The 15,317-nt window shown below is 27.0% G+C and overlaps 1 protein-coding gene across 1 annotated transcript in view; it reads left to right on the top strand.

Annotated features, from left to right (window-relative positions):
• LOC117167315 (zinc finger protein ush) overlaps positions 1 to 15,317 on the top strand; it is a 421,229-nt gene that overhangs the window by 391,262 nt on the left and 14,650 nt on the right. The window contains exons 3-4 of the mRNA XM_033352153.1: positions 7,794 to 8,181; positions 10,319 to 10,757. Of these exons, the coding sequence (XP_033208044.1) occupies positions 7,794 to 8,181; positions 10,319 to 10,757 (827 nt within the window). The remainder of the gene's footprint in view (positions 1 to 7,793; positions 8,182 to 10,318; positions 10,758 to 15,317) is intronic.

Here is a 15,317-nt window from a genome sequence, read left to right as displayed (position 1 = left end):
TATACATCATTTTTGTATTTCATAGTATTTATTATTGCTATTATCTGACATAATAGAAAAGCAAGGACGATGTTTTCGATAATTGATGAAAAATGATATCTTAAATTCCGAATTATATATGCGTATGCATCTGTGTTCTGTGCGTGTTTGTAATATTTTCGTATAATTATAGGTTAACGACCCCAGTAATGGGCCTATAATGGGCCACACCATTCACAATAAGTATTTAAATAAAAAATCATTCTATATATTTCTTCAATAATAGTCGGCATCCTCAAGCAAAATAATTATCCGAATAAATAATTATTATAAATATTTATGAAATAATAAGTCAAATTCTTTTACATAAAGTGGCGCACTTTTGGGACCGTTAACCTAATAATGTTGCAATATTGTAAATATTAATTGAAACCTAATAAACTTTTACCAACCATAAGAAGTTTAGGCAAAAATCACTAATTTAAGATAACAAAAAATTGTTTAAGATTGTTAATCCTCTTGTAAACATTTTTTTAACATCTTTTTCCGGCGAAAAATGTTAACATAGCCTAAAATTGTTTCAAAATTATTTACGTTCTTTAACATTGATAGCGGCTTTCGGTAAAAAATGGCACAAATCCCAAAATTACACAATAATTGTAAATTTAACGACTCAATTATAATCTATCTATTTTTTAATAACAATTTAAATTTTTTGCTAAAAATTTATGGGCTATAATTTTTTAAATTAAAAATACCAATTTCCTTTGAAAAACCACTAAATTTATACAAGATTGTTCCAAGGTTATAAATCTTGTTCAAATTATAATAATTTTTGTTTGGAGATGCCCATTTTCGATGTAAAATTCCAACATGACCTGAAATAGTTGACAAATCATTTGAATTTTTTTGAAATCTAATCATTTTTAAAATAAAAATGTCAATTTTCGACCAAAAACATTACCACAATCCGAAATTGTTCAAGCAAATTTTTTTTATTATTAAAAAAAATAATAATTGGACGTAATTGTAATGAATCTTTATTTAAAAATAACAATTTAGGGTGAAAAAAATCAACATAGCCTAAAGTTGATGCAAAATTGTAAATGTTCTTCGAAATGTAAAAAATTTCTATTAAAAATACCAATAATTTCCGATCAAATACACTCACAAGCAAAACATTCAGAATTGTAACTCTTCGAAATCTAATGATTTTTTTAAAAAAAACTGATTTCCTGTGCAAAATTTTATATAACCTGAAAATTCAAACATTGCATATGTTGTTAGAACTATAATGATTTTTATGTTAAAATATCAGGTTTTGATATGAAACAGCAACGTAACATAAAATTGTTCAAATATGTGGATGTTCTTTAAAATCCAATTTTTAGAAAATTATAAATGCCAATTCCCGATGAAAAACACAAACATAATCCAAAATTCTCAAAATATCCTAAATCTGGTTCAATTTATAATTGTTGTTAATTATATAAATATAATTTTTTTAAGATTCCTGAGAAAAATTAAAAAGATTTTTGAAGATTTTATATAGAGAAGCGAGGAATGAAAAAGATAGAAGTACAATAATATTGACAAAGTGATAGAAAAAGATAGTCGTTGGCAGTATAGGGTGAGGCAGAGAAGGCGAGATTTAAAAAGATAGATGGAAATTTAGATTAACGAAGAGATAGAAAAATATTGACGCTGATAGATAATGGATCGGATGAGATAGAGAAGAGGACATTGAAAAATGTAAACGTGAATTTCGAATGACAAAGAGATAGAAGAAGATAAACGTTAGTATATGGTAATACAGTGAGAAATAAAATGTTTTTTATTGTTATTGAATAATTATATTCTTAATATTTAGCTCCCGCACTATAATTTTAATAGAAACTCCAACTTGCAAGGAGATGAAAAAAAGTCAAACCATGGCCAAAAACTGAAAGAATATCGGTGGTTCGGAAAGAAGAGATTGAAAAAGATAAACGGAAATTTAGATTTGCCGACAGATAGCAAAATATTGACGTGGATAGATAAAGGATAAGATGAGATAGGGAAGAGGGAATTGGAAAAGATATACCTGCATTTAGATAGAAAGAGATATGTTTTTATAGACTTAGCATAGGATGAGATAAAGAAAAGAAGATCAAAAAATATAGACGGGAATGTAGATTGACAAAGAGATAGAAAAAGGTTGTCATTGATAGATAAAGGATAGGATAAGATAGAGAAGAGTGTATTGAAAAAGATAAACGTGAATTTAGATTGACAAAGGTATAGGAAAAAGATAGACGTTGATAAATGTAGGATACGATGAGATAGAGAAAAAGAGATTAAGTAAGATAGATGGAAATTTAGGTTGTCAGAGAGATAGAAAAAGATAAACGCGGATAGATAAAGGACAGGATGAGATACCATAGAGAGGATTGGAAAAGATAGACGTAAATTTAGATTGACAGAGTGATAGAATAAGTGAATTTTAAAACAAAAAAATGATTACTCAACGAAAAGTTTAATGATTGATGTTTCAATCCAAAAATGTTTTTATTTTAAATGAAAAAGTTTAATTTTATTTTAAATCAAAAAGAGTTGAATTTATCCAAAAAGAGAAAACGACTTTTCAACAAAATAGTTCAATATAATTTTAATTAATTTTTTTTTTAATTTTACTTTACAGTATTTTACCAAATTTGTTAACGATTTTTATTCACATTTAAGAATGTGAAGAATCACTGAAATATTCCCAGGAATCTTAACAAAAAATGTAATTATCTTGAAACTGACAATTATTTTTGTATCTTTTGAAAACTTCTAAATATTTTTCAAAATTTTTAATTCTACAAAATTAACAAAATTGCCTTTAAATCTTTCAGATTCTTTTTTACCAACTGTTTAAATCTTTTGGCATCTTTTGAAATGTGTTTAAAGATACTCTTAAAATTGTTGTAAAATAATAAAGAACTTAAAGGTTCCCAGAAATCAGAAGAATTTTTTTCAACTTTCGAAACCTTTGAAAATGCTTAAAAAGCTTTTAAGTTTTTAGTTTGAAATCTTTAAAAATCGACATTTTATTCAAAATTTGTTGAAATCCTTTTAAGTTTAAAATTATGTTTGTTTAAAAATATATTTTTTTTTAATTTATTTGAAAAAATGAAAGATCAGTTTAGTTGTTCCCTATAATCGTAAGAAAAAAGAAATTTATTATAGTAAAACCTTTTAACGTCCTTAAAAAGCTTTAAAATCTTAAAAAATCTGCATTTTCTTCAAAAATAGAATTAACATTTTCTTTTTTATGAATAATATATAGAAATATTCAGAAATAATTTTGACCATCAAAAAGAATTACTTATTTTGACATTTGTATTAATAAATAATTACATATTACCTCATTTAATATGGCCAAGTGTTAATAAATAGAATTCTTTTGTCATTCTTAAAACATTTGGTCGAAAAAATAAGAATAGAGATTTGCCTTTATTATTAAAAAATAATTTACAATTTCAATTTTATCTTCCAGAAATAAATTTTTAGAATTAAATTCCCTCATTTGGAAATTTCGATTTACAAAATGCCAGAAACTCAAAATAATAAATTCAAAACAGCCAATTAAAATCACATTTAGGCAGTATATAACCAATCAGGCAGTCAACAAAAATAAGTGGAAGATTTTCGTGTTGAAAAGTCACGAATATTTTTAACTATACTCCTAAAAATACACATCTTAAAATCTCACAAACAAATTTTGGTCTAATTTAAGTATACAATCTACGGTCAAATCTCGTGTTAAGCTTATTCCAGACTTTCAAAAGATAGTTTCAGAGATAGCCATCTAGAAACTAAGAATTAGAATCACAGGAAGCAGGTGTCATGCGTCGACAACGTCCCATAGAGGAAAAAAACTAGCCTGCCATGGCGATATGCATCTCAAAAGAATAATCTTATAATCGATCTTAGTTCTTTTTTTTACGTTAAGATTTAATCTCTAATTAGTTACCGCCAGTACCTTTTTTAGAAAACCAAATGCATTTTTGGTAATGCAATTTTTTAGTCGATATTAGTCGTTTATTTCACAAGTACGTATTACATAAACAAGTATCCTATGCGGACGTTTAAAAGCAAAAGGAAATAATTTTATCTCTTATTATTTTGTCATTTTATTTTATGGAAACATTTATTTTTTGAATTTCACGAAATATTATTGATAAATAAGAAAATTTAAATTGTTAATGATTTTTTAATATTAGTGAATAATTATATTCTTAATATCTAGCACTATAATTTTACAAAAATTTCCAACTTTCAAAGAGATGAAAAAAAAAAGAAATCATAGACATAAACTGAAAGAATATCGTAATTATTTACCAGTACTCGTAAAAACGTACCTAAAATAAGATTTCTGAGAAATTTTTTTAATGATTTAGGTTTTATTTTTAAGCATTAATTTTAAGCTTTAAATATATTAAAATATATCGAAAAAGAAACTAGAAGGAAAAAACTCTGAAGGTTTTTTAATCATTTTGAAAGGTGTCAAGAAAGACAAAAAACGTTTTCAAGCTTCCTGAGAACAATTTTAATGAATTTTTGTATAAAAAAATGAATTTTTAAAGACTTGAACAAATTTTTAAATATTTTTAAAAATGTTTAAAAATAAGTCTACAATATTTTTAGGCAATTTTTTAATGTTTAAAGATTTTTCCAAATTGTAGGAATAATTTCAATTAGTTTAAAAGATGTTTAAAAATTCATCTCTTGTGGTAGAAATTTCATTTCTTTTGGTTGAAAATGCAACTGTTTGTTTGAAAATTAATCTTTTTTGGTTAACAACTGCACTACTTATTTGATGCAAAATTCGGCTAATGATTCAAATAGTTTTGTTTGGTTAAAAATTCAACTGATAAATTAGTAAATTAGTTTTTCTGTTGAAAATTCATATTCTCGGGTTGAAGATTCACCGTTTTAGTAGACTATTTCGTGGAAAATTCATGTATTCTGCTGAGAAACAAATATGTTTCTGGTAAGGATTCAAATATTTAGTTGAAAATTCATACTCTTTGAATGATTTTAACTGTTTATGATTTAAAATTAAAATCTTTTCTGATCAATATATCAACGATTAAATTTTTCCTTGAGAATAAAAATTTTTCGGTTCAAAATTCAGGTACTTGGTTAAAAGTTGCAGTAATATGTTAAAATTGTATTTCTTGTTTGGTTAAAAATTCAAGTGATTGTTTTTAAATTAGTCTTTTTGTTGAAAATTCATATTCTCGGGTTGAAAATTAATCTTCTCGGTTGCAAATTTAAATATTTGATAAAAAATGTATGTATTTTGTTGAAAATTTTTCTTTTTTTGTAGAAAACTAATCTTCTTGGCTGAAAAATATTTATTAATAATAGATTAATAAGATTTTTAATAATTATATAATTTTAAGCTTAATAATAAGTACTATCAACATTAATACAAACAATTCGGTTAAAAATATCTGTATTTTCATTTTTTGTTGGAAGATTCATCATTTTAGTGTAACCTTTACCTCTTCGGTTAAAAATGTAACTATTAAGTTAAAAATGCAAGTATTTGCTTTAAAATTAACTTTTTTCTTGTCAATTCATATTTTTAGGTCAAAAAAAGATTTATTATATTGTAGAAAATTCGACTTTTTTTTGTAAAAAATTAATATTTTGGGTTAAAGATACAACTGGCTGAAACTTAATCTTCTTTTTCTGTTGGGGATTCAACGGTTTTGTTTAAAATTCGTCTTTTTTGGATAAATCCAACTGTTTCTGATTTAATATTAAAATCTTTTTTCGTTGGAAATTTACTTGCAGAGTAAATAGTTTTCTATTTTTTTTATTTTTGATTAAAAAATGTTTTCCACCGAATCGAAAAAACTACACGCGTCTCTTTAAAACTGAATGAAGAATGTCGCTAAAAGTGCGGGAGCCACATAGAAAAGGTGGTATGACCTAAAAGGTCCCCGGAATTTTTTAAATGGTTATTGTGCAGAATGGTCTCCTGAATCCAACGGTATGAGCTGCTTTCGAAAACTGACGGTCGTTTTCGAGATATTGTTAATTAAACATTTTTACATAACTCATGCTATATCTTGGAAAATTTTCGACATATTAAGAAATTTTTTTTCGAAACTGTTATGTATTATTGAAATAAACAATTTTTGTCGTGTGCAATTTTTTGTCTGCCACATAGTTTATGCAAACAAAGCAAAAAAAGTATAATATAATAATCTATTTTTATGCATTATTTATGGGTCTTTTGAAGATTTTTCTTCATAATTAGTTTGATTGTGTTAAGACACATGAAATTTCTTTGGCACATTTTTGCATCTTATTGATAATTTATATTAAAAAAAAAAACCGCAAACAGGATTTGCAACAAGGTTTCTTTGAACCCGATTGTAGCCGCCATTTATTAAAATTTTCACAGTTTGTTTTCTCATTCTGCTAAAGAAACCATAGAGAGAAAAAGTTTGTCTAAGACTTTTTTCCGTATCTCGAATAGTTTATTTAAAAATAATAAAATTAAGTTAATGGAAAATATATAGTTAAATATCAACAGGGGGAGTAAATATTAACCGATTTTTTTCAATATTTTTTTGATTTTCTCGAAATAATATAACGAGGATAATTCAGCCTATTGAAATTAGATTAATTAATATTGTACACAATTTTGATTTTTCTCAATCGATATTCTTGTAACAATGGTAAGATATTTTGACCTTTTGCTTTCTTAGTGCGGCTCCCCATGGCTAGCAGATTAGTGCCGCTCGAGTGGGCGCTTTCTTGCTTGGCCCGCCCTTTCCATTGTTTAAAATTGGAGCCAGCGGAGAAAATCAAAATTTTGTACGATATTAATTAATTTAATTTCAATAGGCTGAATTAGCCTCGGCATATCATTTCGAGAAAATCAAAAAAAGATTGACAAAAACGGTTAATATTTACTCCCCTGCCGATATTTAACGATATGTTTTCCTTTAACTTTATTATTTTATTTTTAAATAAACTATTCGAGATACGGAAAAAAGTCTTAGACAACCTTTTCCCTCTATGGTTTCTTTAGCAGAATGAGAAAACAAAGTGTGAAAATGTTAATAAATGTCGGCTACAATCAGGTTCTAATAAACCTTGTTGCAAATCTTGTTTGCGGTTTTTTTTATATAAACTATCAATCAGATGCGAAAATGTGCCAAAGAAATTTCATGCGTCTTAACACAATCAAACTAATTATGAAGAAAAATCTTCATAAGACCCATAAACAATGCATAAAGATAGATTATTATATTATACTTTTTTTGCATAAACTTATGTGGCAGACAAAAAATTGCACACGACAAAAATTGTTTATTTTAATAAGACCTAACAGTTTCAAGAAAAAATTTTCTAATATGTCGAAAATTTTCCAAGATATAGCATAAGTTATGTAAAAATGTTTAATTAACAATATCTCGAGAAGGACCGTCAGTTCGCGAAAGCACCTCATATCGTTGGATTCAGGAGACCATTTTGCACAATATCCATTTAAAAAATTCTGGGGACCTATTTTCGCGGACCAAACGGTTCTTGGCTCCCGGACTGTAAAAGAAGAATCCAAAATCGCTCAGGAATTGACTTCTGCAATCTATTTGGAACCTCGTTATTTTATTTTCCTGCCATTGTCTAATCGGTAAACCGACACTGGTTTCTCGCACCTGGAATTCTCCACCTTTGTTAATATTTTAAATCTTCATATTACCATATAAATAACAAGGACTGCTAGCCTTAATTTTTTTTTGTTTACTATTGGCTTAATTTTGCAGGCTGCAAGAGGACCGAGGGAAAGACACTCTTCGACAAGAACAACATCGACACAAGAGTCGAGTCCGAAGGCATCACGAGTCGACGTCGACGAGGACTCGAATATGGTCATTAAGGAGGAGGATTGTGGCCGACACTCGTCTTCGTCATCATCTACGAGGCGGAGGGACGCTCGAAGAGATTCGGAAGACTCTCGACGATCAGATGACGCATCCTGCGTTACGAAGAGAGCGAGGCTAGATGATGATGCCACGCCGAGATTGAGACTGAATGCTAGTCTGGCAACGGACCCTGCTCTCCGACCGGCTACCGTTGCCGCCCTTACTATCAAACCCGAAAACGTCTCTCCACCAAATCAAACACCACCTCTTCCTGCCGGCCTTCAAAATGGTAAAAATCTATGTACCCTTAAAAAAATACCACAACATTACCTTAGGAACCGTGATTAAATTGCGCAATAGCTCATGTACGCATTTGTTGCCAAAACTTTCTCCTGAAGATTATCTTTTTAGTTACAAATTTTATTATTTGGTTGGAAGTTTAACGATTTTCTTGAAAATACGTCCTTTTCGGTTGCAAATTCAACTTTTCTTTTTTTAATTCGTCTTTTACGGGTTAAAAATTTAACTCTTTTCTTAGAACATTAATCTGCGGTTTAAAATTCATATTTGGTAGCTGATTAGTCAAGTGAAAATATTTTTTGGATGAAAACTGTATGTTCTGAAAATTTGTGTTTTTGATTTAAAAGTTCATATTTTTTAGTAGAAATATTGCATCTTTCTTGGATAAAAATGCAAATGTTTTTTGAGAATTTAGCTATTTCCTTGAAAATTCACTTTTTGTTTAAAATTCGTATTTTTGTGTTGAAAAGTCAATTGGAAGCTTTTTGGATGAAAATTGAACTCATTTTTTGTTGTTGAAAATTCTGCATTTTGATTTAAAAATTCACCTGCTTCCGTAGAATTTTATTTTTCTTAGACAAAAGTGCAACTGTTTGGTTGAAAATTTAATAATCTATTTTAAAATGTCATACTTTTTGGTTAAAAATTCGACTATTTAGCAAAAAATCAAACTATTGTTTACCATTTTGTTTTGAAGTTGAAAAGTGATCTGGTACCTTTTTTGGATAAAAATCTAATTATTAAAAAAATTTTTTTTTAATTCATCTCTTAAAAGAAATGTCATATTTGTTAAATAAAAATTCAACTATTCAGTAAGAACTTTTTGATTGAATATTCAAGAATTTGGTTAAAAATTCATACTTTTTGGTTGAAAATTCTGCTGTTTCATTGAAAATTAAACTATGTCGTAAAAAATTTACTTTTTATTTAAATTTAATATTCTGACGTAGAAAAAAGAACTGAAATCTTTTCATCTGTTTTCAGAGAAATTTCATCTTTCTTAAATAAAAATGCAAGTGATCGGTTGAAAATTAATATATTTTATTAAAAAGTCATAGTTTTTGTTTGATTATTCTACTGTTCTATCGAAAATTGAACTATATCGTTGAAAATATACTTTTTGTTTAAAATTTATTTTTTGGTATTGAAAAATGAACTAAAATATTTTCTGGATGAAAGTTCAACTTTTTAAAAAAATTTATCTTTTTTTATTAAAAATTCACTTGTTTTAGTATAAATTTATTTTTTCTTAGGTAAAAATGTCACTATTTGGTAGATAATTGAATTATTTTGTTGGTTTGAAGTTTCATTTTTATTGGGAAAAAATGCATCAGTGTCGTGAAAAATTCATTTTTTCTGAAAAGTCATATTTTTTGTTTGAAATATAAACTATGACACTTTTTTGTTGGGAATTTGTCTTTTTATGTTGAAAATTTAATTATTTTGTTTAAAAAATTTAGTATTTGGTTAGAAAGCCATCTTTTATAGTAGAAAAGACATTTTTTTGTTGAAAATAAATTGATCAATTTAAAGAATATAAGATTTGTATCTGAAATGCTCTTTTATTCGGTTTATAAAAGTTTCTATGCCAAAAGTATTACCAGATTAAAATGCAGGTATTTGAGCATTAATAATCAAGGAAAATGACAAATTAGTCAAGGAAAAATCAGGTAATTTTGAAAATGAAGTTCTCGGGACACTCTGCCTAATTCTACTAGCGATAACTAGCAAAAAATTTCTAGAAACTAAAAATTACGATCCCTTACCAAGCTTCGTGAGCTCGAGCTTAAAATGAAACAGGAAAACGAATGTCGCAAATTTCTCGAGTCTTTTTCAGAGCTTGTGTACATAGTAAATATCATTAAAAATATAACAAAAGACTGACGCAGTGTGATTCATTATCAAGTCATCCACTATCAAAATGAAGAAATGCATTGAACGGACTTCGTACATGCGCTTGATAATTCAAAAATAATTATACAAGGAGCTGATGAAATTTTCACGATACTGATTACTTTCCCAAGAAAAATAGGAACAACCATATCATTTCTTTAGACTTAGCCTTTCTTGGAGTGACATTAAACTCGAGATAATTCGCGGATAAAATTAGTGTATTCTTGTTTTAGCGATAGCCTCTGGTCGACTCTTCGTGCTGCCAACGGACGGAAAGGAGACGATAACAGTGGAAACGTCGCGACCGGCTCCACTGATTTGTCCTCCCTGTGGAATCAGGTTTAGTTCAGCGAGCACTTTGGAGGCTCACCAGACCTTTTACTGCGCCCACAGGCCAAGACTCGAGGAAGATGGGACCAACAATGACGACGACGAAGAGAAGAATGGAAAATTCGACGTTCGCAAGGCATATGCATGCCCGCATTGTTCCTACAGTGCTGATAAGAAGGTTTCTCTCAATCGACACATGAGGATGCATGCTGCCTCGCCTGTGCCACCCTCTGTACCGCCAGCGCCGACAACCCCGGTAGGAAATTCTGGAAACGCTACTCCTGCGGCTAATGGATCCTTGAATGAAGAGGCTGAGAGATACTGTCGGAATTGCGACATCAGGTCAGAAAAATTTATCATTTCACGAGTTTTAAAATCAGAGGGTTCTGTCGTTTACCTGGAAAACTTGTAATTGTCAGGGAATTTTGATATAACAGGATGGCCGCTGCACCCGGAAACCGGGAAATGACCACGTTCGATTTTAACAGTTTTTAAATCATTAGTGAAATTAATGAGAGAATGCATTTTATTCTGGTCATATAATCCAAAAGTAAGACATTTCAATTGTGCTTTAGTCCTTACAAAGGAGCATAATTTTGGAGTGAGCCAATTCAGCCAATTTGCTAGAAGTTTAAATTTTTTTGTATGCATAATTTGAAGTGTCCTTTTTTTATATAAGAAAAACACACAAAAGCTTAAAAATTTGAAGCCTCAAAATTAAGGTAGGCTCCAAATTATATAATGTTTACTACATTTTAAAATCAATTCAAACGACAACATTTGCTTATTGTTTGGAAGGACAAACATGGACTAACAAATGCATAAGAAATGAAGTCAATTTTACATGAGTAGTTAAGAAAGGCCGATTTTAAAATGGAGAATTTATTAATAAAGAATTATTAAACAAAATCATTAAAGAAAGAATCCATGAAATTTATAATTCATCTAAAAATAAAAACTGGATTGAAACTTATAATAAATATGAGCTAAAGGTTTCATTTCCTTATATTGAAGGTCTTTCTGAGCGTCTTAGAAGTGGTTTAAGAAAATATAACATTAATGTGTATTTTACAAACAACCACGCACTTAATAAGTTTTCTTTGTATAAAAATAAAGACAAAGAAAACTTATCTGGTTTAGAATATATGATAAATTGTAAAGGTTGCAATAAGATTTATATTCGCGAGACGGGTAGGAGATTAAAAACTCGTATTTATGAACACAAACGGGATTGTGAATCAGGCAATCAAAATACTGGTTTATCACAACATGCGTGGCAATTTGATCACAATTTTTATTTTGAGATTAATAATATAAAAATTTTAGCTCGTGAAAACAATAATCAAAAAAGGAAAATATTAGAGTCTATTTACATAAATAAATTTATTAAAAATTCCATCAATTTGAAAACTGAAATATTAAATGGAAATAAAATTTATCAGACTATTTTATAAAACATGATTTATATATAAATTATTTTTAAAAAAATTTGAAATTTCAAAATTCAATTTATTTTGGCGCACTTTTCATTAATTTCTCCATTTTAAAATCGGCCTTTCTTAACTAGTCATGTAAAATTGACTTTATTTCTTATGTATTCGTTAGTCCATGTTTGTCCTTCCAAACAATAAGTAACTGTTGTCGTAAAAATTGATTTTAAAATGTAGTAATGATTATATAATTTGGAGCCTATTTTAATTATGAGGCTTCAAATTTTGAAATTTTTGTGTTTTTCTTATATTAAAAAGGACACTTCAAATTATGTATACAAAAAAATTTAACTTCTAACAATTAGCTGAATTGGCTCACTCCTAAATTATGCTCCTTTGTAAGGACTAAAGCACAATTGAAATGTCTTGTTTTTGGATTTTATTATCAAAATTGACATGTAAATTTATACACGATACAATTTTTAAAATAAAATTTGTTAATTCCTTCCAATGTATTACATATTGTTACAAATTTTTAAATTAGGTGATGTATTACCTTGAAGAAGACCGGCAACTAGGTTGAAACATACGTTGGTTATATCAATTAAAATTGACAAATAAAGATTCATTGACATCTGAATCCATTTTTATTTATGTTGAACCGTATGACCAGAATAAAACGCATTCTCATTAATGATAATAACGGTCGAAGAAATTTCACAGTGTGGATAAACTCAAATCACTGAATTCTTAATAATTAGTGAAATTCTTATGTTTTTCAATTATCCTATTATTTAGCTTACAATGCGTAATTCAAAATGTGTTTACTTTAAAAATTTTCCATTTAAAATTGTTATTTCTAAGCTTACTTTTTTTATTTTAAAGAATTTTTAAATGCTTTCTTAAAGACTTGAACAAATAAAAAATAAAAGCCATTGCTGTTGAAAAATTTGGATACAAAATATTTTTATTTGATAAATAAATCAATTTTTTAAAATTAATTTGTACTTTAAGTAATAAAAGGTGAACCAAAACGATTTTAAACCAGTTCAAAATTTAAGAATTTTTAGATTTTAACGTTAAAACTTAAACGGTTTCAATTTGAAAGTCTTAGTCATTAAACAAATGTGCAATATTTTAATTTTTATTTAAGACAAATAAACTGAAACCAACTATTTAAAAATAAAGAGTCTTTAATGGAATTGTTTGACATAGAAAACCTGGAATCGTTAAAATTTCGAAAAGCCTTTAAATTTTGAACGTTACAATTTTAATTGTTGTATTTGAAAAATGCTTAATTTGTAAGTGAAAATTTTTAATTTTGATGTATGATTTACAAATGAACATTTGTAGAAAAAATTTGAGTAATTTCAAGAGATATTTAGGAGTTTTAAAAAGATTAAAAATTATCACGCAAATTTTAGAAAGTTTTCTTAAAATCTTGTAGAATATTTTTTACACAGATTTCGCCTGCAAATAATAAATGTTTAATTGTTATTTATACATCCAAATTGGAAAGAAATTTTCTAAAATTTGCAGGATTTTCTGAAAATTGTAAAAAAAAATTCAATTCATTTTGACAGGTATTTAGAAATTTTGAAAAAATCGGATGTGGAAAGAAATTTTAAATATCTCAATTATGTTAAAAGTTATGTAACGTTAAAGAAAAAATTGGGCGTTCTTGAAAAATGAAACGAAAAATTCAAATGTTTATTGGTTGAATTATCAACTACTACATTTTCTCGTACAAAATTCTTTTTTTTTTTTAATTAAAATTTAATCACTTGGTTAAAACTTAAAATTTAAAGTCGTTTGTTAAAAATTACTATTTTTTATTGAAAGTTCATAATTTTTATTTAAAATTTGTTTTTTCCTTGGCTGAAAATTAGTTTTTATATTGAAAATTTAACTTGCTGTTGAAACTTTAATTATTTTCTTGGAAATTCGTTTTTTCTTTTCTTAAAAAGTTAATTTTTCTTAACAGAAAATGTAAATAATTATGCGAACTGAATATTCCATCATTTAAGTTGAAAATTCATTTATTTGGTTGTGCACTAGTTTCTTTTAATTGAAAATTTTACAATTCTCTATTTGGTTGCCAACTTATCTTTTTTAGTTTAAAATGCATATATGTATTATTTTGTTTCAGAATCGTCTTTTTTCGTAGAAATTATTCTTCTTGGTTGAAAGTTCATATTTTTAGTTTAAAAATCAATGGTTTCAGTTTGAAATGCATAATTTCAGTTATAAATGTAACTGATTTAGTTATAGATTTATTATTTTAGTTAAAAATTCATCACTTTGATTAAAAATTTAACTATTTTGTTGAAAACTCGTTTTTTTTGTTGAATTTTTTTTCGACTTAGAATGTCAACCAATATTTCAGTTGAATAATTGATTATTTTAGTTGAAAATTTATCTTTTTGGCGGAACATTAGTTTCTTGATCTTTTAAGATTTTACTATTCATTTTTGGTGGATAAGTGATCTTTTTATAGTTCAAAATTCGTCTTTTTTGGTCTTTTTGTTTGAAAATTTATATTTTTTGTTAAAAAAACAACTATTCCATTTAAAAATTCATTATTTAGTTGAGAATGGACTTTTTCGGTTTAAAACCCAACTATTTCAGTTCAAGAATCACTACTTTAGTTAAAAATTCGTTAGTTTGGTTTAAAATTAATTTTTTTTCAAAACTGAAAATATATCTATTTTATTTTTGGTTGAATATGTGTCTTCTCGTCTGTAAATACATGTTTTTTGTTGAAATTTAAAATATTGCACTTAAATAATAATTCAATTTTTGGTTGACAATTTTTCTCTTTTAGTTGAAAACTCTTCTTTTTGGTTGAAAATTCAACTATGACAGTTGAAGCTTCATAATTTTAGTTCAAAATTCATCTTTTTGGTTTAGAATTGAACCACTCTAGTCAAAAATTCATCATTTGAGCTGATAATTCATCATTTTCATTGAAAATTGAACTATTTTGTTGGTTCAAAATTAATTTTTTCAACGGAAAATTTATCTATTACATTTTTGGTTTAAAACTGATAGAAGATGAATTTTCTTGTTTAAAAATTCATCTTTTTCGTGGAAAATCCAGGTATACCAGTGAACTATTCATAATTTTATTTGAAAATTGATCTTTTTGATTGAAAATAAAACTATGTATTTTGTTAAACTCTTTGGTATAAAAAATAATATTTTTGGTTTAAAATTAACTATTGCAGTTGAAGATTCATAATTTTAGTTGAAAATTTATCAATTAATTATTTTAACTGAAAATTTAACTATTCCATTTTTGGTTTAAAATTTATCTTTTTTAGTTCAAAATTCATCTATTTGGTTGAAAATTTATCTTATTTAATTACAATTTCGGGGTAGGCGTGACTCACTCGGCTGGGGAAAGGAGTAGTGTGTGGAAGGGATAGAGATTTTTCAGATTGATCCAGAATTCTCGTGCTATTTAAGTAAA

Source organism: Belonocnema kinseyi, chromosome 2 (genome assembly GCF_010883055.1).
Source record: "Belonocnema kinseyi isolate 2016_QV_RU_SX_M_011 chromosome 2, B_treatae_v1, whole genome shotgun sequence".
Taxonomy (NCBI): Eukaryota; Metazoa; Arthropoda; class Insecta; order Hymenoptera; family Cynipidae; genus Belonocnema; species Belonocnema kinseyi.
The sequence above is the reverse complement of the archived record's forward strand: the minus strand, read 5'-3'. Positions and strand labels throughout refer to the sequence as shown.